Genomic DNA, 26,003 nt, shown 5'->3' with positions numbered 1-26,003 from the left:
TATGCGGCATTGATCTGCGAGCCGGGTCCCGCAGCTGAGGATCTGATCCAGCGCAACGCTGCTGTCAGGGAGCCCGAGGCGCGCTCGCCTGCTCAGCCTGTTCCTGTCACTAACTCTGGCCTCGGCGCCACTGCATTCTGGGATATATAATGGGATGAAAAGGACATTCATGAGGGGCAGATAGCATATAGATGAAGGTACTGTATGAATGAGTCAATGTGAAGTAATTTTTGCATGCTTTTGGAGGCTGTTGTAATTGTTCGGAGAGATTGTAGGGCTCCATGCTTGTTTTTGGTTAGAGGCACAAACCATGGATAAGGTTTATTTATTATACATAAAGGGTGCATTTTTGTTTAGTGTTGATAATAGTGAGATTATTATTGTAGTTTTATAGTAAATATTCAGTTTTATCATTACTATGGTTTAAACTAATTATTTATTTTAAAATTATTATCAGTTACTGTCATCATCCCACGTGTGAGTCTGCTATTGACTAGGTGACATCTACAGGATGGGAGGTGTGCTTCTAATAAATTTTGGCACAATTTCAACCATCATAATAAGGGCATAGATTAAAAGATCAATCTTAGGTGAATCAAGCCAAATCAAAATAGTTTTGATGCTCAATTTTGTTTGCAAGTTGCATTTTTTTCTTGGCCTGGTCCCCTCTCACTCCCTTTCTTGATTGGTTTACTTGAGCTTTTGCAGGAGCTTGTGATGGTCTTTCCTGTTACTTTACTTGATTTAGAAAATCATGATACTGTTTTTACAGCCTCCTTTCCACATTTCACATTTGTCACCAAATCAAATTACATTTATTTTGCTGGGAATTGAGAAAGTTCTAAAATGCATAACTTGCCATTAAGCTCTGTGAATCAAATGGAGAGTTTTGCAGTAATTATGTAAAGTGCAGGTTGTGGTTCACAACTGCTTCACCTCTGTCACACAATGAGTACAGATACTGAATGAAGTGTGTCCAAAGGTTCACTCAAAGCTGTAAAGCTAAAGTTTCCAATAAAAGATAAGGCGATATTTGAATATTGACAGTAGATTAATTTTTAATTCTTACTTCCTCTGATTTGAATAGATCCATTCTGCTTAAAAAAAAAAGAAAAGAAAAACCTGTCTGTTAATGTAGCTTGTAAAAACATTTTTAAAATTGAATTCATGCAGCCTTTAATAAGCTGTTCTGTTTGCTAAGTGTTCAAGTGTTGTTAGTAACTGGTTATAAAAGCCTTGGTGTGTGTTTATACACATTCAGGATATCCCACATTCTGTTCTTTTCCATTGTGCTCCAGCTGTTTTTGAAAAACAAAGTGTCTTACGAAAATGTCTCTAATGAACCCAAACCAGCCTAATTATTTTTCCTTAATACTGATTTGTCAACTAGTCAACTAATCGATTTTGAAAATGTTGCATCACTTCCCTGGCTTTAGGAGATCAGCCCTCTTTTTTGATCCTGGCATAATTCTATGCCTAACTGACAACCAATATAATACCTGGAACTATTTAGATGCATATTTACCTTTAGAAAGAACTTTCTGTATGCTAGAAGGCATCTCAAAGCTCTTACAAACTCTAAAGTGTAATTAAGCCACATCAATAATGATTAAGAATAAGTTTTCTCTATTTGATCCTAAACAGTTAATAATGATGTAAGAATGCAACAACCATGTTGTGTAACTTCTTGTGGCATGCTTGGAGATTTAAAGTGTAAATGTGCTTTGACCAAAATTGTGGATTTGTGAGTTGCTGTTGTATAGTTTTTACCCACATTCAGTAAAATAATGTCTTTAAGCTGCTATTGCAGTAAAATTGGTCAAAGATGACAACCTCCTCCTGCTTTGTGTAAACCTGTTCATTTCCACAATGATAAGGTCAGCACATGAATGAGTAAAATCTTGACTTTTCATCGGAACATGAACAGAAACTACTCTATAACACTGTTATTTTAATATTATATACTATACTATTTATTCTTTTTTTTTTTCAGTTTTAGTAGATCATCTTAAACATATTCAGCTAAAGCAACATTACTTAAGTAATTTTTGTTTGGTAAATAGTTTTAGTTTGTAATTACACTGCTTTAGACACCAGCATATCTGTTATAAGCAGTTAAACTGGTTGTTGAAAGGGTCATAGTTTATAAAGAAGTATACCATCATTCCCATATGTGACCCACAAAACCAGTCATAATTAGCACAGGTATAGTTGTAGCAATAGCCAAAAAATACATTTTATGGGTCAAAATAATCGCTTTTTTATGCCAAAAATCATTAGGATATTAAGCAAAGATCATGTTTCATGAAGATACTTTGTAAATTCCCTACTGTAAATATATCAACTTGATTTTTTTATTATTAATGTGCATTGCTAAGAACTTCATTTGGACAACTTTAAAGCTGATTTTCTAAATATTTATATCCATGCATCAACGGAATGCTTATTTATTCAGCTTTCAGATGAAATAAATCTTAATTTAAAAAAAATTGACCCTTATGACTGGTTTTGTGGTCCAGGGTCTGTATAAAAATCTTTGGATGAAATATAAAGTCACTGTTAACTGAGCTCTGACTGGCAGAAGTGGGCTTTTATTGTGATCTGTGTCAGTGTTTCACAGATTGTAAATGTGCTATAAGTGGAAGAGAGCACTAAAACAAGCACATCCTCTTCATGCCCTTCAACCTAGAGAACGAATCTTGCGTCCGCTTCGTGCTTGCTATATGTCTTTCATGTGTTGGCCCCTTTCTCTGTCATTTTTATTTTTGTTTTGACCTGAATTATCTTAGTTTCCCTTCCTACCCCCTTATTTGTTCTCCACGTCTCCGTGGCAGAGGTTCTGACATTTTTATTTTTTTTGGTCCCATCTGGCAGCTGCACAGCTTGTTTGTGTTGGCTGAGCCCTGCTTGTTCCAGTGCTTTGCTTCTCTTTCGTGGAACAGACCGAGCAGGAGGAGGGGTTCCAGTTCCTCTGTCCGCGCCAACAACCATGATAAAGAACCTCGGGCCATTAGCACACTGGCTCCCTCTTCAAACCAAAGGGGAAAAAAGGCCCTATCCACCAACGGCAGTCCTGCACTTAGACTAATGTTAGTCTAAAGGAGACCTTACATTTACTGCTTGCACTTACGTTTTCACTTAATTGTCTGGCTGTCGACCTGCATATGAAATGCTGCACTAGACGACAGTGGCTATGTTCACATTAGAAACCGAAATATTTAGTTTGATAATTTTGCTTTGTTTACATTGGTTTTAATGTGTAACCTGCATTTGTAATCATTGTAAACTGACCCAGCTCCCTTCATGTTTATAAAAAACTATAACGTCACCTGCTTTGCACATGCCGATAACCTTAATGACAAGATCTCATGTTTGGAAAGCTGTCAAGTTAACTCAAATTGCAAATTTGATTTCCCAATATTGGTTTCTTGTAAAGCTTAGATGGGTTTAAAAGTTTAAATGGATGTGAAACATCTCGTTAAATTAGATTTGCTTTCTCTAAACCTCAATAAGCCTAAAATCTCTCAGTTTTTGCACTGAATCTTCTGGCCTCCAGATGTTTTACAGTAGAGTATCAACTTTACTGATGCTGTATAATGTTGTTTGCACCTGTTGGATAAATATAGGTCAATCACATCAGACTTTTCTTGGTCAAAATAATTTATTAATAAAATATATGAAAAATGCAGTTCTTTCATACAGTGACTGAAAATCTTACCCAAAACCACATTTTTGAATGGTAGTGCATAGCATTGACCTGCATTTATTGTATCAAATGTGACTACAGATACAAAGGGCCCAATTCAGAAAATTTTGATCTGTTTTATGTATGTTTATTCACATTGGAAACTGATGGATTTTACTCCTGACACTTTTTAAACTCTTTAAACCTAAACTTACAGCATATTAGGGTCATTGTGTTTTGTGAGCACCACCTACAAGACTTTGTTCTGCTGGCCAATTCCTGCTCTGTTTAGCTTTTCTCTCACTTGATCATCTGCCTCTTCTCTAGTCACATTTTTCCCCTTCTTCTTGGTCCTTTCTTTTTGAGGGTGACATCTATGTCCTGGTCTTCATCACATATGTTAACATCATTGTATGGCGTGCACGTTTAGATGTCGGGCCTCCTTTGAAATACTGTCTGGCCATTCCTGTCATGACAGTCATGCGTATTTGTATCATATGTGTTAGATCTTGAGAGTTCTGTGCTTATCGTCACACTGAAGATCAGATATGTTTGGAAAGGCAGAAAAAAATGAGCATGAAAAGTTACAAGGTAAGTTTAAAGATTGTTTTTTGTTTGTTTGAGATAGTCTAGCCAGGCTACTTTGTTCTTGTAATTCAGTCCTAACTAGTTTGCACACTGATGCTGACTTCATCATTCAGATTTTTTTTACCTTTCTGTTGTCAGGTATTATGAGAAATGGTAGAATTGCAATGCTTTATACTTTCCTTGTTAGGAAAGTAGGCCTGATGGGATGTGATGAGTGAATGTGTGTGAAATGTTTTTTTTTTTTTCATGGAAAAAAGTAAGGGAGAGACCGAGATAGATCAGCAGTAACCAGACAGGAATTCTGTCTGATTCAGTCCAGAGCAGGAATGATTTGGAGCATGCGTTTCGGTTTGCTGTCTGGGTTTAAACTGAAGTCAGATCCGTTTTGTGGTCTGTGTCACAATGGCACTGTGAAACTGTGAAATGTAGAAAACTCTTGGGTTCTCCCAAAACTTGACTTGAAAGTTTCCATGCGAAGGAAACAGCAGTGTGATTATAGTCAAGAAGTTATTCTTATGACATGATCTGCACACATTTTCCATTTGTGTGCCTGTTATATATATATATATATATATATATATATAACTAGTTCTAACAGCACTAACTAGTCACTATTGATTTTAAAAAACTTCATTGTGCAACCAAGTGCAACAAAGATGATGAGCTTAATATATGTAGATAAAATATTCACTTTGATGAAATATTTGTTAGAATCATATTTCATCATATTGCCCTTTTGGGGTTTGACATAAGCATTTCTTTGCCTCAGAGCTTGGCTTACATAGTTTAAGGATAACTGCTGATTATTCCTGTGATAGAAACCTGGTCACAGGTCTGTGCTATTAAAAAGGTCAGCTGTCCAAATGCTTCTTTTATTGTGGTTCTTTTCCTTTTAAAGCAGATAACGCGACCTTCACAGGAAGACAAGACAGACGAAAAGAACGAAGAGGACAAATCGGAGAAATCAGAGAAGAAAGAGGACGAGGAGAAGAAGGAAGAGGAGGAGAAAGATGAAAAGGAGGACTCTAAGTAAGTCCCATGTTTTTTTTTTCTACCATTTTCTTTGGATGGGTGTGATGAACTGGCCTCAATTCGCCCTTTTGCTCCAGCTCCACTGTGAAACCTCAAAGGCCACATGCACACTGAAGAAAATTATTGTTCTGTTGGTACAGAATGCAGGATTCAGTGTTGAAATTGCAATGTTTGCAGTTTTTGAAAAGTTAGAAAGTAACCTTTTCTCTCAAACCACTCAAATAATAGATAGCAGATAGATTGCTCTCTCAATGAGTGAGCAGGAGTTTAAAGAAGGTGAGGAGATCTGTTGTCTGTGAGGTGAACCTTATTGTAACGGGGGCTTAAGAATAACGTCAACTCATTTGGTTTGGATGAGCCAGTGTGCTTTACTCGGGACATGTTATTTCACTACCAGGAATTTAACAAAAACTAGAATTAATAGTGATTTTTTTTTTTTCTGTAAATACACAAAATACAGAAATGTTTTTGAGATCTGTGTGAGCTCCTGTTATGAACATTCCGTGATAAACTCTAAAATACTAGTACATCATAGCAGGGGAGAAACTTGCACATTGTCTGAGTTTGTAACTCTGAGTTCTGCTCGCTCTGACCGTATGAATAGATGTTTGAATTGAGTTCAGTGCGGAGGAGAGCCTTTATTCCTCGCCTTTGCCTCTGCAGGGACATCAGTAAAGATAAAGAGAAGTGTGAGGGAGAGGAGGAGGAGGGTAAGGAGCAGAGCACGCCACGCGGCCGAAAGACCGCCAACAGCCAGGGCCGTCGTAAGGGCCGCATCACCACTCGCTCTATGGCCAATAATGAGGCTGCATCTGTGGTGGCTGAGGAACCACCTCCACCCCCACCTGAGCCAGGTAACACCCAAATGCCCATGCACAGCTGTTACTTGTTCTGTCTGACCAGTGATTTTATGCCTTGCCAATATAAACATTTGGTTTGATGTAGGGATGCACAATATTATAGGACTGATATCGGAAATTGACAATAATGGCTTTTAAATGTCAATGTCGGCCCGATAAAAAAAAAAAAAAAAAAAAAAAATTTGATGTCTCGCACATACAGAATGACGCTTTCGGTGTGTGATAGTGTAAACAGTAATCACACTTGTAGTGGCAGCAGCGGCAGCCTCCTCCGGGTTCTAATGCACGTTCGGTAAGGAGTTTTAATTCCATAGGAGGCGCTGTTGGCCTACTTCTAATAAAATGAAAGTCGAATACACGAATAAAATTTAGACTGTTTCTGATTAAATAAAGCAGTAATTGACGTCATAAAATCATGAGTGTGTTTTGATGTAAAGATCACAAGCTATAGCTTACATGAATTAAAAAAAAAATCACAGACATGGCACTAGCCTTGTGAATTAAATAATTTTATATATACTCATTTATTCATTAATGTGTAATATGTTATATTTTTTTAAACAAATTATAAGCTCTGAAAGATTTTCAGAATTTTTACAACTCTTTTGCAACTCTACATGATCCCAGCTGAGGAATAAGGGTCATATGTAGCGAAACGAACATTCTCAAAAAAAAAAAAAAAAAGGGCACTTTAACCACAAATGCTCATTTTGCAACTCAAATTCACACATTGCGTAATTACGTTGGAAAGGTCATGCATGATGTAGGTGGAAAGTTTACAAATGGTTTTGAAGTTGGAGGAAAAAATGAGAAATGAGTTTTACACCCTACCCTACCTTTTTAAACCGAAGTACGCAGGTGAAGAACTAACTGCGTGTGACAATTCCAACATGATTACATAATGTGGACACGCATCGCAGAGCTAGTGCAAGACAGGCATTTATGGTTAAAAAGGGGCCAGTAAACATGTAAAAAGTAAATATCTGAGTTACGGGCCTAACTAAAAATAAGCAAAAAATATATGTATTAGTAAAAGGATTTTTAAAATCTCATACTGCAAAACAAAGGCTTATCTTATTAGTATTTTGTCTTGTTTCTAGTCAAAATGTCTAAAAATTCAATTAAGATGCATTTACTAGATAAGCAAAATGACATAAGATATTTAGTCTTGTTTCCAGGGGGGAAAACTAAATTAAGTGCAGTTTGCTTAAAATAACTAAAATTATCTACCAGTGGGCTAAGTAAAATTGAAGAATTTTTATTTATTTTGACTAGAAACAAAACAAACATACTAAGTAAGATCTCTTTTTTTCCAGTGTACCTTATTGTAGAGACTTTTTTTCATTCAGTTAAACTGTTTCACATTTACACAATTACACAAAACTGAAATGTAAAATAACTTCTGGGAACACCTGAGAACTAGTGATGTGGTGTTTTTTGTTGTTGTTGTTTTATTTTAAAAAAATCAGTCCGAACAAACTGATTTACTTATAATACATCCAACTTTCACACAAGCACAAATGAGCCCAAGCCCTGATGGTTTATTCTGTGTGTTGCTTAGTTCTCCCAGAGCCCACACCCCCCTCTAAACCTGAGCCAGTGCAGAAACCAGCACGAGAGCCTGCGAAACCCTCTGCTGCAGCCAGCGTTGAAACACGAGGTAAGCTTAATTTTTTTTTTCTCACGCATACTTTCCCTCTCTCTTTCTGTTCAAACTGCTTCTCACATCAGCACACACACTCACTTTGTCACCTCTCAAAAAGGTGCGTCTCTGATGTCTGTCTGCTGATCATGTGGTCAGTCTGTGGAAGTGTGAGTGTGAGCTGTTCCTCTCCGACCTCATTACAAAGCCTGAAAGTCACCTAGTTTGCCACTTTCCCTGACCGCAGCGTGGTGTACGTGTGCGTTTGTGGGGGTTTGCTTCGAATGCTATTGTGATAGACGGACTGCTGTACAGAAGCATAGAGGATTTGATCCCTGAGGCTGACGAATCAGCATTATTTCTCTCCTGTTCTTTCACTGTTATGACATCTAGTTCATTTTACTGTTTATTCCCGTCTCTCACTCTCTCTCTGCGGGATTGTTTGTCCATTCTTTCCCATCTCCGAATCCCTCTCGTCTTCCTGCCACCCAACGCCAGACTCAAGGTCTCTGAGTTTGTGTTGCCGTGGTGACAGCGGGTGGAGGGATCGCCATGGAGACAATAATGAGAGGCAGGTAAACGCGGCGAGTCTCAGGAGGAGTTTGATTAGACTGAAAAGGGGAATGAAAGACCAGCCTGATTGTTTCATTTAGCTTTTGGTGCCACTTTAAAACAAATTAAGCGACCTCATTGCTCAGTAAATAGCGTTCATTATGTTTACCCATAGTTTAGTCACCAGTTGTGTTTCACGGTGGAGTCTCCAGTCTGACCTCCGTCTTCTGCATTATAATCTGATGGACTAGTAAAGCTATTAAAGGGTTATTCCACCCCAAAATGAAATTTTTGTCATTAATCACTTACCCACATGTCGTTCCAAATCCGTAAAAGCTTTGTTCGACTTCAGAACCACACTTTGGTTAACTTCAAGTGAGACCGAGGGTTACATTGTGTAAGATACATTGTTACAGTTTTTATGTGTCAAACACAACTATGCAAAAAAGTTTTTTATTTAAACTTCACAGCCTGTTATTGCAGTGTTTCACAGTGTGTCTGTAAAACATTGAGGTACCATCGTTACCGACGCAAAGTACCCTATGCGGGAAACACTTGGCGTAATGCGCAAATGCCAAGGGAGGGAATAATATGGAATCTTTTTTATATTATTAATAAATAAAATAAATTCAAGCATTTTCAAGGACCTGTATCTATGGATGTTTATTTTCCAAAACTTTCCAGGGCCATTTTTTTTTTTTAGATTCACAAACTTTCAAGGATTTCAAGGTCCTGTAAAAAAAAAAAATCCATGTGACATCAGGGGTTCAACCGTAATTTTACGAAGCTACGAGAATACTTTTGTACGCAAAGAAAACAAAAATAACGACTTTATTCAACAATTCGTCTCCCCCACATCACTCTAGTGCCATTTTCGATCTGCGTATCCACGTGGCGCAGCTGACACAAAAAAGCCACACCAAGGCTCCAGAATAAAAAAAATTGAGAAGGGAGCCATTGGCTCCTACAAAAAAACTAACGTTGGCGCCAAATTATTTTTTTAGGTGCCACAGAATAAACGTGTATCTCAGTCATGCTGTCATATGTTTATGTCTCATCTTTTTTTGACTTTATCAGCATTTTAATCCATCTTGTAGATGTCCTGGGAAATATATTTCACTTAAAGTGGGAACTAAACGTCTTTTCCAACTTGAAAACTATATACGGTCACAAAGAATTGTTTATTGAACTTTTGCATTCAGTGGATACTAGACACTTAGAGTGACACAGAGGAGACAAAATGTAGTCGTTATTTTTGTTTTCTTTACGTAAAAAAAGTAGCAAAAAGTTATTGTAGCTTCGTAAATACTCCTGATGTCACATGGATTATTTTACCAATCTTCTTGCTACATTTCTGGACGTTGATCATATTAATTACATTGCTGTCTATGGGAGGGTTTCAAAGACAGACGTAGCTTTTACGGGTACAACATGGGGGGTAAGTGATTAAAGGGGTCCTGTTAAGCTTTTTAACTTTTTGAATTTTAGCTAGTGTGTGGTGTGTATGTTTGGGCGTAAAAACATCTACAAACGTATAAATTTCAAAGTCCACTCCAAAGGCAGATATTTAGTTTTTTTTTTTTAAATCCCTTTTTCAATGAACGGCTCCTTTGGACTACAGCATTTGTTTTCCAGATGCAATGGTGTAACAATGCGGTCCATTAGAATATCATTCAAATAAATACCACCTACGGAAATTCGAATCGTTGGTGGGTGGGGAGGGACAAGGTGGAGATTTCACCTAACTTTAGCGATGTAGCATGGACAGCGGCTTCTGGGATGCTTCAGCGAGCCGCATGGCGGCTCGTACAAACATGAGCATTGACTAAAGTGTCCGCGAACAGCTCATGTAGCCGTGCTGGAGCCACGCCGTTGACGTGTGCGGTATAGAGGGTTGAAACACATGCGGAGCTGTGGCTAATGTAAACACAAGCATCGACTAGAGTGACGATCATCGGTGGCCGCACCGGAGCCGCGCCATAGACGTGTGCAGTGTGTGGTAAGAGCTTTATTCATAATACAGTGTAGACGGCTTCACTAGCCTTATGCTGGAGCCGGTTTCGTGCATGTAAATAATTAAATAAATGAGCACAATAATGATAATATCATGTATTGGCTGACGATATAACCAACACTGCTGTAGCATATTATTTACTCACCCTCCATGCATCCTAGGTGTATATGACTCCCTCCTTTCAGATGAATGCAATCGGAGTTATATTAAAAATAATCCTGGTACTCCCAAACTTTAGAACGGCAGCTTTCTCTCCATCAGTCCAAAACAAGTCGATCCATAATAAAAAAAAGTGACTCACATGGCTCCGGCGGGTCAGTAAATTCCTCCTTTAGCGATCCCGTGTGTTTTTGTAAGAAAAATATCCATATTTAAAAGGTAAGAATCACTTTAATCTAACTTGCGTAGTTGTACACGGAACTTGCTGCTTTGGGAAAGGGGCATGGCAGGACTGAAATGCTGTCTAAACTGTTCACCAATCACAATGCAGTGGGACTGCTAACCAATCACAACACATTTCGTTTTTCATCAAACCTGGAACTAATCGAGCCATTTGTGCCAGCCTGGGGAGAAAGCTGTTGTAATAATGTAAATTATGTGAAAAATAATGCACTTTTCGAACCACCAAGCATTAGAGAATGTTCTAGTGCACCCCCAAAACTAAATAAAGAGCATAATAGGACCCCTTTAATAACAATTTTCATTTTGGGGTGGAGTAACCCTTTAAACCTCATGCCCTCATGGGTCCAAAGACAGTCTGACCGTCTCGTCTGATAAAGTTTGCATCTGTGCTTGGTTTTTATCTAGTCTTTAAAGTGGGTTTAAAGTTTTAATCGGGGCATAATGCACCGATTCCACGTCTAAACCGCCATCGACATGACAAAGCAGCGGCGTAGGAGCATGTAAACGTAACACGCACACACTCAGGGGTCACGGGGTAACGTAAACAGCGTCTAGTGGGTCACCAAAGAAACGTTTATTTGAAGAGTTTTAGCGGAGACTCGCCGCACAAGTCATCCAAACACTGCTGGGACACGCACTCGCACTCTCGCATAAATGTCAGAGGTTCACACTGTGCTAAATCTGTCTTAGTGTTTAGTCAATTTCAAGGAGACCCTCAGAGTGGGCGGGAGTGGAGAGCACAGGCTGTCTTTCTCCACCGTGCTGTCTTTCTCTCCGTCTGCGTCTTTTTCTCTCTCTCTCTCTCTCTCTCGCTCTTGCTGTAGTTTGAGTGGAAATTACATAGGGAGGGGTTGTTGCACTGCTCGCTTCAGCTCGGCTACTGTTATGAGACAGACTGCCTAATGATATGGGTGAGTGAGTGAGTGAGTGAGTGTGTGTGTTGGTCTTAGACCCAGAAGGGTGGTGCTTCTGCACTCCTCCACCGTCTGCTCGAGATCAGCTGACTGGACTCTCCTAGAGACCGAGCGAGAAAGAGAGAGACTAGAGAAAGGGAGAGGTGAGACTGGCGGGTTGAGTCCAGTAAGCGCAGGCAATAAACGGGGCAAAGGACAGAAAGCGTTTGAGGACTGTGGGAGGGAGGGGAAGGTAGGTCTCGAGGAGGGTGGAGGTCTCTGCAGCGGCCGAGTGTAAACAGATAGAGAGAGGGAGGGCGTGAGATGAGCCGTGTCGTGAAGCGCTGCTCGAGTTTTCCCCTCACTGACGCTGACGGTGTGTGTCGCTACAGGCGCAGTTGAAGCTGGAGAGACGTCTCGCTGGACGGAGGAGGAGATGGAGATCGCCAAAAAAGGTACTGCTTGACTTTTACTTCATCTCCCTCCCCCACCTCCTTCTCCTTCTGTGCTTCTCAATTGGCTCTGTCTGATCTCTTTTTCATACATACACAAACTTTTCACCGCACTTTTGCTCTACTTATTTGATGTCTTTGTGGTTTTGCGTGTTTTTCCATGTTGGGGAAGTTGGTTGGGGCTGCGCTTGCGAGCATCCTCTTTGTCGTGATTATTCAGATTAGGACTGCACAGAAGAAACTGAAGTGACTGTTTGACACACTAAGAAACTTTACCAAGACGACCATTCACCCCTAGACACAATTCGCCCCCTGTGAAAGAATGACAGGAATAGTGTGGAGGGCAAAGGTTTTGAGTTTAAAGTTTAATGAAAAGCTTTTTTAATGAATCTCACAGAAAATATGTCCAGGTCACATGTCACCCCAGAATAAAAAGGGAAGAAAAAGAAATTATATGAATTACAGGAAACTGAAGCCTTGTTCTTGGATGCTTTTTTTGGCGTTATTTTATGACAATTCAGCACATTGTTCTTGTTTTTATTAATGCAACGCAAATATATACACTACCAGTCAAAAGTTTTTGAACTGTAAGATTTTGAATGTTTTTAAAGAAGTCTCTTCCTGTCACTAAGCCTGCTTTTATTAGATTCAAAGTACAGCAAAACAGTAAATGTTTAAAATAGAAAGCAGTTAGTTTAAATAGTAAAACTATTTTAATGTATTTTAAAATGTAATTTATTCCTGTGATTTCAAAGCAGATTTTTTTGCATTATTACTTCAGTCACATGATCCTCCAGAAATCATTCTAATAATCTAATTTGCTGCTTAAAAAAACATTTATTATTATTATTACTTATTTATCTGAAATAGATTTTTTGACATTATAAATGTATTTATCATCACTTTTGAATGGTATAGTGTATAATGTTATAAAAGCTTTTTATTTCAGATAAATGCTGATCTTTGGATCTTTCTATTCATCAAAGAATCCTGAAAAAATATACTCAACTGTTTTAAATATTGATGATGATGATAATGATGATGATAATAATAATAATAATAATAATAATAATAATAATAATGTTTTCTAAACCGCAAATCAGCTCATCAGAATGATTTCTGAAGGATTATGTGACACTGAAGACTGGAGTAAGGATGCTGAAAATGTTGCTTTGATTGCAGGAATAAATTACATTTTTAAATATATTCAGATAGAAAACTGAGATAGTTATTTTAAATAGTAAAAATATTTTTAAATTATGCAGTTTTTTGTACTTTGGATGAAATCAATATAGGCTTGGTGAGCACAAGAGACTTATTTAAAAAAAAAAACATTATAAATCTTACTGTTCAAAAACTTTTGACTGGTAGTGTAAATATGCATAAACAATTGTTCAAAAGTTTGGGATCAGTAAAAAAAAAAAATCAAGCAAGGACACATTCATTTGATGAAAAGTAACAGTAAAGACATTTATAATGTGCAATGTTAATGTGTTATGTTGTCATTTCTATTTCAAGCAAATGCAGATCATCTGAACTTTTCATCAAATAATCTTGAAAAAATGTCCACAAAAATATTTAAATGTAATTTGTGAATTAATTAATCAAATTGCCCATTTAAGTCTATATTTTACTGATTTAAGTGTATTCGTTTTTTAAAAAATGTATCGCTTTGTTTATCCAGCACTGATGAGTGCACTTCCTCAATCAGTCATAGTCACCTGCACATTTTACTTGGGCATTACAAGTTTGATATTTGTGGTCAAAACATGAAATTTAACTATTTTACAGTGAATCTCCTCTTAATTCTGATTGCTAAAATAGTTCAATATATTACAGTATTTTCTTCAGTTTAGTACTGTTTGCAGTTTAGTAATATATTCTCATGTCTTTGCATTGCAGTAAGAAAAAGAAAAATTTAATTTCGTTTGTCTTTGCTTAGATTTATTGGTGAAATGTGACTTGGACATGATCCTGACAGCTTTCACAAGACTCTTGAACAGGTCTAGGTTCAGCTGGTTCAGTTTGCAATTCTGTCGCCACAGTCGTTGTCAGTGTGACAGCAGGAATAGACCGAGGAAAAAGAAGCTTCCTCTTGTTTGCACTGAATCACACTGTGGTATTTACTGGTTGGTGTTTGCATTAACGGTCTAGAAAGTTTTTGTGAATTTGTTGAACCATTCTGAAACCTGCATTCATATTATAATGTAGACTATTTATTATTTATATATCACTTTTGAAATTCTTAGTGATGTATATTCTAAGATAAGACGAAGGCACACTTGTGTTTTTGCATTAAGAACATTTACGCGCACACGTAAATATTGACAGATAAACAAATTTAAGTGCAGTAAGTGTTTGTATTAATAAAAAATGAATAGCACTCACTGAAGCATTAACACACAAACTGCCCCTAGGACTCTTTAAAGCATCAGAGTTTGCAGAAGTGTTTTCAGGTCAGACTGCGGTCATCTGAGTGCATTCCTTCTGCTTCCTCTTTCTTTGTGGTCTTTTTTAGTCCTCTCTTTAGTAGAAGGGAAGTTCAGTCCTCTGAGGAACAAACATGAAGGTGTGTTTGTGTGTGTGTGTTTCTCCCTGTATCTTTTGCACAGACCTCTGGTGAGCCATCAGTGTCGTTGCAGAGTTCAATTTAATTGGAGGACAGTCTTAACATGACAGATCGGGGACTAGGAGAACTGCACACTGAGTTTGAGTATTTATTTGGAGGAACTGAGCGTTGTTGTATTCTGTTGAAAACCACAGTAGCTGCCATGCAAATCTGAGAGGCGTTGGACTGTTTGCTGAAACATCAGGTGGCAATGAGCAGAAAACATACAGCTCATCACAGGTTTTTTAGTTAAATTAATCATGCACCTTCTTGCTTGTATCATCACATCAAGTATAAGCCAGGTTTTACTCTGTCACACAAAGCTAGTGAAGAGAGATAACAGAGGGAAGCTTTGTGTTAGGACTGTATCAAGGTCAGCCCGTGCCATAAACCACTGCAGCTCAAGGTGGTTGATCTTGAACCAGGATGTTTTGCGGTGATTAATTCAGTTCCCGTGACATCATGAGTACTTAATCAGTACACCACAAACACTTTCATTTTGAGTTTTGGTGCTGGTTGTGGCCTCCTTTCCAGGACACTGAGGCCAGCTTCTATAACATGTGATTACAGATTCAGTTAAGAATGGTGACATATTTATGCAGGACCTTGACAGATGACACACTCTCAAACCTGTGTTATTTCAGGACATTTGCTTCTTAGTATTGCATCCAGGAGCTTTGAGCGGTTTGCAGCTAACAAGATCCTTAGGTTGGTTGTAAAAGATGATGTGTGTACAAGTAGATGAAGAAGGTAGAGGTGGAGAAGAGGCCAATCTCAGTTTGTTTACTGAGCATTTGTACAATTTGTACAATGTTTGGAAATCTTTAGGATAGATGTTTTTGTTTGAAAAAATTCTGTAAGATACCAATAAAAAATTATATATAAATTAGTGCTGTCAGTGGATTAAAAACAAAAAAAAAATGATTTTTTTTTTCCTGAAATGAATCGTGATTATCCCACCTAACTTTAAGGTTTTTAAATATACTTTTATATTGCAATAATTTCACATTCAATCTTCTAATTAATGTAGAAACAACATACAGACGGTATATTTTGAATATTTGTTACAAATTTTTTTTATGACTGAAAGTGAGTATCACTGATGTGTTTTCCCTAATATTTAACCATTGTCAATAGCATTAAACATTCAGAGCTGGGTAGTATGTGATTACATGTAATCTGGATTACGTAATCAGATTCCGAAAATGAAGTAATTAGAGTAAATTACATTTTAAAATACTCTTTATTAGACTGCAGTTACTTTTTTATGGATTACAGTAGCAATAAAGTATTTATAATTCATTGATTCTATTTAATTCTTGTTTTTCATCTTTTACGTTTTTCTTTCTAAAATGTTTATCACTCTGTAGGTTATATTTCTATGTCTTTGAAAGGCTTTTGTCTTTCAAACATATTAAAATGCACAAATTCACTTGATCCTCTTTAACCTAATATATTTACTTTAGGGAGAACTGAGATTTTAAAATAAATATTTTAATAATTAAGTATCACATTTGCATGTTCTTTGGTTCTCTGACATTGGTTATGGTCACATGACATGCAGGTGAACAAAAAGAAAATTAAAAAAAAATTTGATTGATTTTAACATTTATTTTAATTTAACACTTATTATTTAATTAATTATTAGTTTTTTGTTAAACTCATTACAACCTTCTACAGTTCCTTCACAAACCCCTTTTTTGAAAATCTTGACGTAATATAATATGCACTTAATGTTGTTAATAGCAACAAATGGAATATATCATCATTGTATTTTTATGTCAGTATGGTACAAGATTATCCTATTTAAATCAATGTGATAAACAAGTTAGGCCAAAAGTAATCTAAAAGTAATCAAAAAAGTAGTCTGATTATATTACCTAAAATGTTTAACGTAATGGATTACGTTACTAACTAAATTTTTTGTCATGTAACTTGGAATCGGTAATGGATTACAATTTGTAAGTAATCTACCCAGCTGTGTCAACATTTCAGTATAATTGGGAGCTATCAATTTTAACATTTATGAGACTAAAAAATAACTACTAATTTAAGTGAACTTAAATAAAAATTTCCACATAAACCCATTATTTACCTGTGTCCTTCAGCAAGTGGGAAATATATAGAAATTGAGAAGTTATCAAACACTAAATACTAAATTAAATATAGCTACAAAAGTTATTGATTTCCTCTTTTTTTTGTTCTTTGATTAGTAGACATCACAGCAGCTGCGTTAAATATTTATAACACCTTTAACTGGGAAAATAAATCACTCATTTTGACAGCACTAATATAAATGTATCATATGAAATTTGTGCATGTCTCAAGCTCTTGAGACTGTCCTCTATCTGGCACTAATGACTGTCCTCATGATCTCTGAGAACATCCAGCCAGTTGCAATATCTTGGTTGGCAGTTGGTGGGATGGGCTTGGCATCATGGCAGTGATCAGTGACACATGAACTGCTCTGATCTGCTCCAAACTTTGATTTGTGAACACACAGCCACATACAGTATCACAGATGTCATTTGTTATCTCTGCTGTTTGCGTAGCTTGAGTGCTTTCTGGAGATCACTTGAAATATTATAATAAAGAGAACACATGGAGAAAACGGTGTGTGTTTATTCAGTGGAAATCTTTTGATCACTAAAGCTGACAACTGATCCTGGCATGCTTTTGGTATTGGTCATGTGTACCATGACCCAGAATAGACAAATACAGATGACACACATTCATAGGGTAAAGTCACTTCACTAATTGAATACAAAGTTGATCATGTTGCAATAATTTACTCATTTTAGTTTGCCACCAATTTGAGACATTGCAAGAACCTGAGAAATGCCAGAAGAAAACACTTCCAAATCACTGTACCAGTAGATTTGCAGTCCATACTGTTGTCAAGCTGTTTAGAGTTGGTTAGTGAGCCACAATATTTTAGATGCAAATCATCTAAAATTGAGATTTCAGTAGAAAATTTCGAATTCTGGAATCTGCTTGAAGGTGAAAGATTTCTGTGTAGATTTCACATTCACCGCTTTGATCATCAGAAATCTGCTTGGTTTGAAAGCAAGTTCTGGGTGAATGGTGCTTCAGGCAATGCTACACTGTTGACAGTGCACTTTTTTTTGCTCTCAAACTGTGATATGTGTCTAATGTGATTCCACATTTAGAGCATGAGCGGATATTAAGGTAGCTATGGATAGCTGTCCTTTCTGATTTCTTGACCTCATATTAAGTGATTTGCATTTCTTACAACTTTAAGAAATCGTCAAAATTATATCTTCTTGTGGGATACTAAAAAAATCAGGCTGATTCTCATCAGGACTTCAGCTAATCGGGCTGCTTCAACCTTGTGGTGCCCTGCACATCCTGCCTTAACTAGTTCATCCATTCTAGCTAAGCTGGCAGGATTATCTGCACCACCAAGGCAGGAGGAGTTGCACAGTCATTGCTAACTAAAACCCAGCCATGCTTCTTTTGTTTAAATGAAGGATGAGCACTGTTGAACGTTCTTGTGGTTAATATTAGACACCATCCATCCAGAAAACCATTAGTAATACATTAAAACATTTTATTACTAAGGCTTTTGTTTGGCTCTTGGTAAACCCTATTCATTTATAATCCTTACCCTCTTTCTCTTGTGCACAGGACTGGTTGAACATGGTAGGAACTGGTCAGCCATTGCCAAGATGGTAGGCTCTAAGAGTGAAGCTCAATGTAAGAACTTTTACTTCAACAACAAGAGACGATACAACCTAGACAATCTACTGCGCCAACACAAGGTACAGGTACAGATCCAGTATTCCTGGAATAAATCAGCTATATCTAAACAAAAAGTGCATTTTTAGGAGGTCACTACTTCTGTATCCAGATACAAACTACCATACAAAAAAATGGGGTCAGTTTCTTTTGCTCACCAAGTGTGCATTTAATTAATCAACAATACAGTAATAATAAACAGTAGTATGTGACCCTGGACCACAAAGCCAGTCATATACATGATCTAAAAGCTGAATAAATAAGCTTTCCATTTATTATGGTTTGTTAGGATAGGACAGTATTCGGCTGAGATGCAACTATTTGAAAACTTGGAATCTGAAAGTGCAAAAAAATCAATTTTGAGAAAATAGTTTTTAATGTTGTCCAAATTAAGTCCTTAGCAATCGATTTTTATATATATATATATATATATATATATATATATATATATATATATAATTTTTTTTTTTTTTTTTTTTTTTTTTTTTACGGTAGGAAATTTGCTAAATATCTACATGGAGCATGATCTTTACTTAATATCCTAATAATTTTTGCCATAAAAGAAAAATGGATAATTTTGACCAATACATTGTATTGTTAGCTTTTGCCACAAATATACCTAAGCGACTTACGACTGGTTTTGTGGTCCAGGGTCACATGTTATAAATGCATAAATCATTGGAGTATTTGGTGCTCCAGAAACATTCCTAATGTTTTTTTTTTTTTTTTTTTATGATTATGTGAGGAATAGAAAGGCTTTAATTTTAAATAAAAATCCTTTATAATACTGTCACTCTTAATCAATTAAATGCACTTTTGCTGAATAAAAGTAATAATTTCTTTAAAAAAAATGTGAATAATGTTGTATATTATAGCTATGATATCTGGCTTAGCTTTTTTTTAAGCATCACAGACAAAAAAATATATAATGAAAAATATCTTCTGAACACACGTGACTCTGGTGTAATCTATAGTTTTGAACTTTTCTTCACATGCGTAAATCTTATGATTTGTGCACCTCTTATGTCATTGTGTGCAGGGTTCCCGGCGGCTCCGTGGAAATCGAGATCCATCACAGAGCGATGCTGCGCCGGATGACGATGAGGAGAGTGATGGTATGATCTCTCTCTGTGATTTAAAGTCTTTACAGCCGGCTGCTTCCAACATAAGCTCTAATGCCTAAACAAACACCCTAAAACCCATCACTGTCAGTCTCTTTCTCTGTGACCCATGAACCCAGAGTCCGATCAAGCAGAGAGGAAGAGAAGCAGTGGGGCCGTAATGTAAAGAGAGCAGAAACAGACAGACTGACACAGAAAGAGGGATGAAGTGAGGGAGCAGTAGAGCAGTGTGCTGACCTGGCTGACGGCAGTGCGTTTGATTAGATCTGACAGCAAAACCCCAGACCGCGCTGCACTGCCACAGAGGTCAACATCCTCCCTCTACTTCTGTCTGTACGCTTAATGAGTGAGAATCAGGAGCAAATAAGGAGAGAACCAGCCGGGTGGGGGGTGGGGGGGTGGATGAAAGGGAGAGGAAACAAATGAATAAGACAGAAAGACACAAACACAAAGAAAAGAAGGGAAATAGGGGGAATGTGCAGAAGGGATAAGAGATCTGGACTAATTCTGCCTGCCACACTTGTTCTTATGTAAGCGTTCCCTGGCTTTAAAGCCTCAAAAAAGAGTTCTGTAAGGAAACTGAGTGCTTCTGCCGAGTGTGTTTTGATCTGTTGTGCTTTCAGGTATCGTTGTGTGATATTTAGTGCTAGAACACGACTTCAAGTCTTTATCAAGTTCTATCCACCTTAGTCTTCAATGTGGAAGTAAGCCTATTGGTGAGACTTCCGGTTCATTGTAGGGAAATAATGAGAAGAATAACAACGTGCAGTAAAATGTAAAACTGTTCGTACTTCAGACTGTTCATAATTAAGGTAATACATTAAATAATATGGTAAGACACAGCAATTTGACGTTTCACGCAGCAAAACAAGCTGTTTTGTACAGGTAAATGAACAGATGAGACCGGAAGTCAGACCCATAAAATTTACAAATGGCTGTGCCCGTTCTTACTGGAAAAATAAGGTGGATAAACAAAAAGTTCCTATATAGAGAAACTTGCATTTTGAACACAATAAAGGTAGTTATTTGCTCATGAAAATAGAAAATCAGGCTATTCAGGTCCAGCAGTACTGGTCTGATACATGAACAGTGCAGCTTATCATATCAGCACTCTTTAATCACAATCAAAAAATACAATAATTATTAGTTACACATCTTTGAACCCACTTTTCTTCCTTTTGGGTGCCTGTTTGTTCGCTTCGCCTTCTTCCACCTCATCTACACTACTGTTCAAAAGTTTTGGCATAGCTGATGGCAAAGCTGAAATTAAATTAAAAGGAAAGAAATTACCTGAACAAACCCGAACAATTCTATTCAGCTGTTTTCAACGTAATAATAAATGTTTTTGAGCAGCAAATCAGAATATTTCAGAATATTTTCTGAAGGATCATATGACTGGAGTAATGATGCAAAAAATTCAGCTTTGAAATCACTATAATAAATTACGTTTTAAAATGTATTCAAATAGAAAACAGTTACTTGAAATAGTAAAAATGTTTTAAAATTGGACTGTTTTTGCTGTGATAAAATAAATGCAGACTTGGTGAGCAGAAGCGACTTCTTTTAAGAAACAAACGCTTTTGACTGGTAGTGTATTCTAGTCTTCAGTGTCACATGATCCCTCAGAAGTCATTCTAATATGCTGATTTGGAGCTAAAAAAAAAAAACATTTCTTGTAGACCTCATTCAGATTCTCTTCGCAAAAACAGAAACCTGCAAGGCTTCCCTGGTCTGTTTTCCCTGGTTACTTGTCATGTGTTAGATGCTGCTTTCTTCTGTTCTCCCAGTTCTCTCTGCTCTCCTTCCCTCAAACTTCTGTCTTTCTTTCCCCTGTCTGCTTTTTGGAGTAGCGCCTGCTGACATACTCCTGGAGCAAATCAGGTTAGCCTTCATCGTTCTCAGAGAGGGACAGAGAAACAGATAGACTGTGAGACTGGCAGAGAGCGTCCACACAAAAAAAGGAGAGGGGAATTATAGATGAGGGAGAGGAGTCATTTTCAGAAAGAAGGATAGTTGCTTTCTAGTTGTTGGATGTGCGTTGCTCCTTTGGGTCTCTTAAGGCAACTTGGCCCCATTGCAACCTGCGGGCAGGTGGAATACATCTTCGATTTTGCATCGTAGAGCCTGTTTGTGTGATGTGGATATCGAAGTTAGGTTATATGTGTGTACACACTACCTTTCAATGGTTTGGTCAGTAAGAATAAAAAAAAATCTGTTTGAAATAAGTGCTGCAAATCAGCATATTAGAATGATTTCTGAAGGATCATGTGACACTGAAGACCGGAGTAATGATTCTGAAAATGTAGCTTTGATTACAGGAATAAGTTACGTTGTAAAATATATTCAAATAGAAAACAGTTATTTTAAATAATAAAAATATTTCAAAATTGTACTGTTTTGGCTGTACTTTGGATCAAATAAATGCAGGCTCGGTGAGCAGAAGAGACTTACTGTCTTACTGTTCAAAAAATGGTAGTGCATGTATATGCAGTGCTCCTTGTATTTCATATGTAGTACTTCCTGTGGCCCTGGTTGGGTGTGTTATCACATGGCAAGAGTGGAAAGGTAGTGATTAGCCAAAGGATGTTTGCTGTCCAGAAGTGCATTAACTTGATTGCGTGATGCCGCGTGCTGCGATGGTGACCTCAAATGCCGCCTCTTCTCTGTCACGGCAGGGTTGTTTGGGTTTTCTGCTTCTGTGCCTTTGTGTTTCTGTAGCAGAGATTGAAATAGATTGGGTTTGATATTCTGTGTCCCCTTTGCACAGATGAATGAAGAATCTAAAGAGAATGTGATGGCTCAATCAAACTCTTTCATCTCCTTTCCTCAGGTCCCGATAACAGTTCGGACACAGAGAGTGCGCCTTCTCCATCTCAATCAGATCCCTCCAAATCGGACTCGCTAACTCATCCAAACGACGGCACGTCGGACCAGGACTTGGCGGCAACCAAAGTCCCAGTGGCAGATGCCAAGTGCCAGGAGCCTCTGTACAGCGAGCTACGGGTGAAAGTAGAGAAGAGTCCAGAAGGAGGAGCTGGAGACGGGCTTCCTCAGGATGAGCGCACGCGCTCAGCATATGAAATGCAGATCCATCCAAAAAGTGAGCCGCAGGATGTGGAGATGACCGCTCCGAGCAACGAAAGAGCGCAGGTGCAAGTGAAGATGGAGCCGGAGATCAAGGACAAGGAGGAGAAACAGGGGGAGCAGCACCACTCCGATAATGACTCTAGCGCCACCTGCAGTGCGGATGAGGATGTGGAGGCTGAACCTGACCGACAAAGGTGAGAAACCGCTGCTTGTGTTCTGTTATAGGGCGTTTATACTTGTCCTGTTGGTTTTTGGTAGAATGGATAGGTTGGTGATTTATTAATTGAAATATTGAGAATTAATTGATGATATGATATTTCCAGTAATATTTAAATAATAAATATAAAAATATACATTTTAAATTAGAAAAGCAAATATAAAATTTCACTTTTTATAGCCTGTGAGATCATGGGATGCCAGGGAATGCACAAACTTAATGAAATATGTACCTTAAATGCAATGCAGTGCATAAATTTATATTGTTAATATAATGTTAATGCATTTACTTAATATTTTAATAATAATATTTTTACATTTTAAACTTTTAAACATTTGTGATCTTGGACCACAAAACTATTGATTTGGACAACTTTAAAGGCTATTTTCTCAATATTTAAATTTAAATTAAAAAAAAAAAATTTGGGGGACTCTCAGATTCCAGATATCCAAATAGTTGTATCTCGACCAAATAGTGTCCTGTCGTAACAAAGCTTATTTATTCAGCTTTCAGATGATGTATAAATCTCAATTTCAAAAAAATTGAGGTCCAGGGTCACATTTTAATTAATTAATTTAATTTTAACATTTAAATTTTTCTGTTGAAAACATTACAAAATGTCCAGCAGGCAATTAGAAATCTAAACTACAGAAAAAACTTAGCTGAGCTCTGATGTGTAAAGAATTATTTATGTTGCTTCAACTTTTATTAAATACAGCTTGTTTGTTTGTTTGTTTGTTTTATTTACTTACCTAAATAAATATTTAGTTGTCCATGTGGGAAAGTGAGTTAGTATTGTGCAACAGCCTATGAATGAATAAAAAAAATTAAAAAAATAACTTACGGTCTCTTTGTTGTTTATGTGTGAAAATCCCTTTAGATGTAACTAGCGGTAGAGTATCAATAGCTAATGCATTTTATTCTTTTGTTTGTTCCTGTGGCAGACTTTTCTCTCTGGAGAAGCCGTCATTGCTTGGCACTGCAGGCTCAGTGGTTGTGTCCTCAGCCAAACTCCTCAACGTGCAACAGCTACAGCAGCGGGCCGCCACCATCCCCCCTATGGTCAGTCCCCATAGCCTCTACCCCCACTTAGCATTCAGATATGCCCCTCTGGACAGAGACAGGGCCCAGCCACCCCGCCACGTGAGTCCTGCCTCCATTTCCACCTCCGCAGAATAGGCACTGTGATTCGCTTCTGCGGCAATCAGCAAACAAATCAGCAAATACCAATTGATTTTCCACACTGAAATCATGATGAGTGAAAATAAGTTTGGCTTCTGTTGGGCTGATGAGTTGTGCTGTTTGGAGGTGTCTGTTGTGGCGATTTGGTGTGGCTGTGAAATGGATCTAACTAAGGCCCTGATTGGCCGTTCACAAGGTTTACGTCATGAGAATGTAGCATCTTGTTACAAAGTAAACTGCAGCTATTGCTAATGGGATTAGGTTTTGCACTTTTTAATCATTTAAGTTTTTCTAATAGGGATTTTTGCTGAACGTCAGTCCCACATTTGAATCCTCTGTTACTGAATGGTTTGTTTAGGTTTCAGCGCCATTCGGTCACAGTGGTGTTCCTGGAGGACCGCTGAGTGGCTTTGCTATGTTCCAGCACCAAATCAAAGCTGTACATGAGTCTGTGCAAGAGGACAAACAGAGACTGGACCAGAACGAGTCTGACCGCAGGCAGCGAGTCACCACCCACAGCCCCACTATAGTGGACCGAGAAGGTGAGTCAGATGCAAAAGGAAAGAGAATGCACAAAAACACTTAATAAATGTTGTGAACTGAGCAAACCCTATGAATCCAACACCAAGCATTCCCTCTAAGAAATTCTGAAACGTCCTTTCTTTGTTTTGGTCAGTACGTGCTGGAGATACTTGAGCAGAGCAGATTCACAGGCTCTTAAAGACTTGTATGGCTTGATATAATGTAAATGATGTCTCTTTCTGAAATATGTAATAGAAAACTCATGAAAGATTTATTTTAAAAATCCACATCATTTTATGCATTTTTTGTATTGGTTGCACACAGTGAGTGCACTACCTGTTGCTATTTTACCGCAACACAACTCGGCAAAAGAAAATACTAATACAATCCCACATTGTGTGCTTTTTTAGCCGCTTTTGCACTGAGGGACTGAGGTGAGGCACTTTCAGCGGGATACATGAGCACTGATCGCCTGGAGCTCACATCTCCAAAATCGGCGAAGCACATTTTCAACTAGGCGCTGTCTTTATAAATACACCACAAATTTAAGTTTTAAACAACTACATTCTCACCTGTAATACTCTTAAAACTACATTTCATGACACAATAACTATATAATAACTATATATAATTTTGGAAATTCTGCAAATAAATGGTGGTTAAAATACATTGAAGTGAACTCACCCAATCAGCATGTTCAGGGCCCTAGTCCCATGCCCGAAAGTTCCTGACCTTTTAAAAAAGGACTACCTCGTGAGCAGGGACTTTCTGAGGGGCAAATACCCGGAACTTTATTTAGATCCAGGTTCCCGCGGTGGAAACACACCCTAGTACTGCCCCAAAGTCCCTAGTTTCTGGGGAAAGTTCTAAAAACGGGGCTTTGGTTGTAATTTTCAGTCGAAGGGCACCAAGAGAAGCAAAGTAAGTCTTCACTGCATTCCTAATGATAAAAAGAGGAGAAAAGAATAGGGAAAAGGCCTGTGGACGAATGAAATTTTCTAAAGACCCGTGTCTTTGTTCTCTCCACTTCAGTCCTGATGCATTTGAGGATATAATAGACTGCTACTAAAAGAGCTTACAAACGACAGAGACAAGAAACGCTAGATGCCATCCTGGCAGGATGTAAACATGTCAACGCTTGTCATGACCACCTATAAGCACTTTCAGTAGCTGTGGTCATCACAGCAGTATTTTATTTTCCGAGTTGTGTTGCGGTGATAATAGCATCAGGTAGGGGCAGTAGCTCACAATGTGCATAGTAATGGCAAGTAATGGTGCCCCCATAGTCCAAAATATGTATAAAACAATGTGTTTGTTTAAATAACGTCAATCTTTCTTGGGTTTTCTACTACATATTTCAGTACAAGGCATAATTTACATTACATTA

General features: G+C 37.7%; 1 protein-coding gene across 7 annotated transcripts in view; it reads left to right on the top strand.

Moving 5' to 3' along the window:
* The window catches only part of ncor1 (nuclear receptor corepressor 1), a 95,939-nt gene that overhangs the window by 43,030 nt on the left and 26,906 nt on the right, over positions 1-26,003 (top strand). For 4 of the 7 annotated variants that reach the window (XM_073839498.1, XM_073839497.1, XM_073839502.1 and 1 more), the window contains exons 15-23: positions 5,172-5,302; positions 5,969-6,159; positions 7,727-7,825; positions 12,061-12,123; positions 18,377-18,510; positions 19,527-19,602; positions 22,439-22,889; positions 23,857-24,055; positions 24,453-24,636. In XM_073839498.1, coding sequence (XP_073695599.1) covers positions 5,172-5,302; positions 5,969-6,159; positions 7,727-7,825; positions 12,061-12,123; positions 18,377-18,510; positions 19,527-19,602; positions 22,439-22,889; positions 23,857-24,055; positions 24,453-24,636 — 1,528 coding nt within the window. The remainder of the gene's footprint in view (positions 1-5,171; positions 5,303-5,968; positions 6,160-7,726; positions 7,826-12,060; positions 12,124-18,376; positions 18,511-19,526; positions 19,603-22,438; positions 22,890-23,856; positions 24,056-24,452; positions 24,637-26,003) is intronic. The other 3 variants (XM_073839504.1, XM_073839500.1, XM_073839501.1) reach the window with 1 other exon arrangement.

Source organism: Garra rufa, chromosome 5, assembly GCF_049309525.1.
Source record: "Garra rufa chromosome 5, GarRuf1.0, whole genome shotgun sequence".
Classification (NCBI taxonomy): Eukaryota; Metazoa; Chordata; class Actinopteri; order Cypriniformes; family Cyprinidae; genus Garra; species Garra rufa.
The sequence above is the reverse complement of the archived record's forward strand: the minus strand, read 5'-3'. Positions and strand labels throughout refer to the sequence as shown.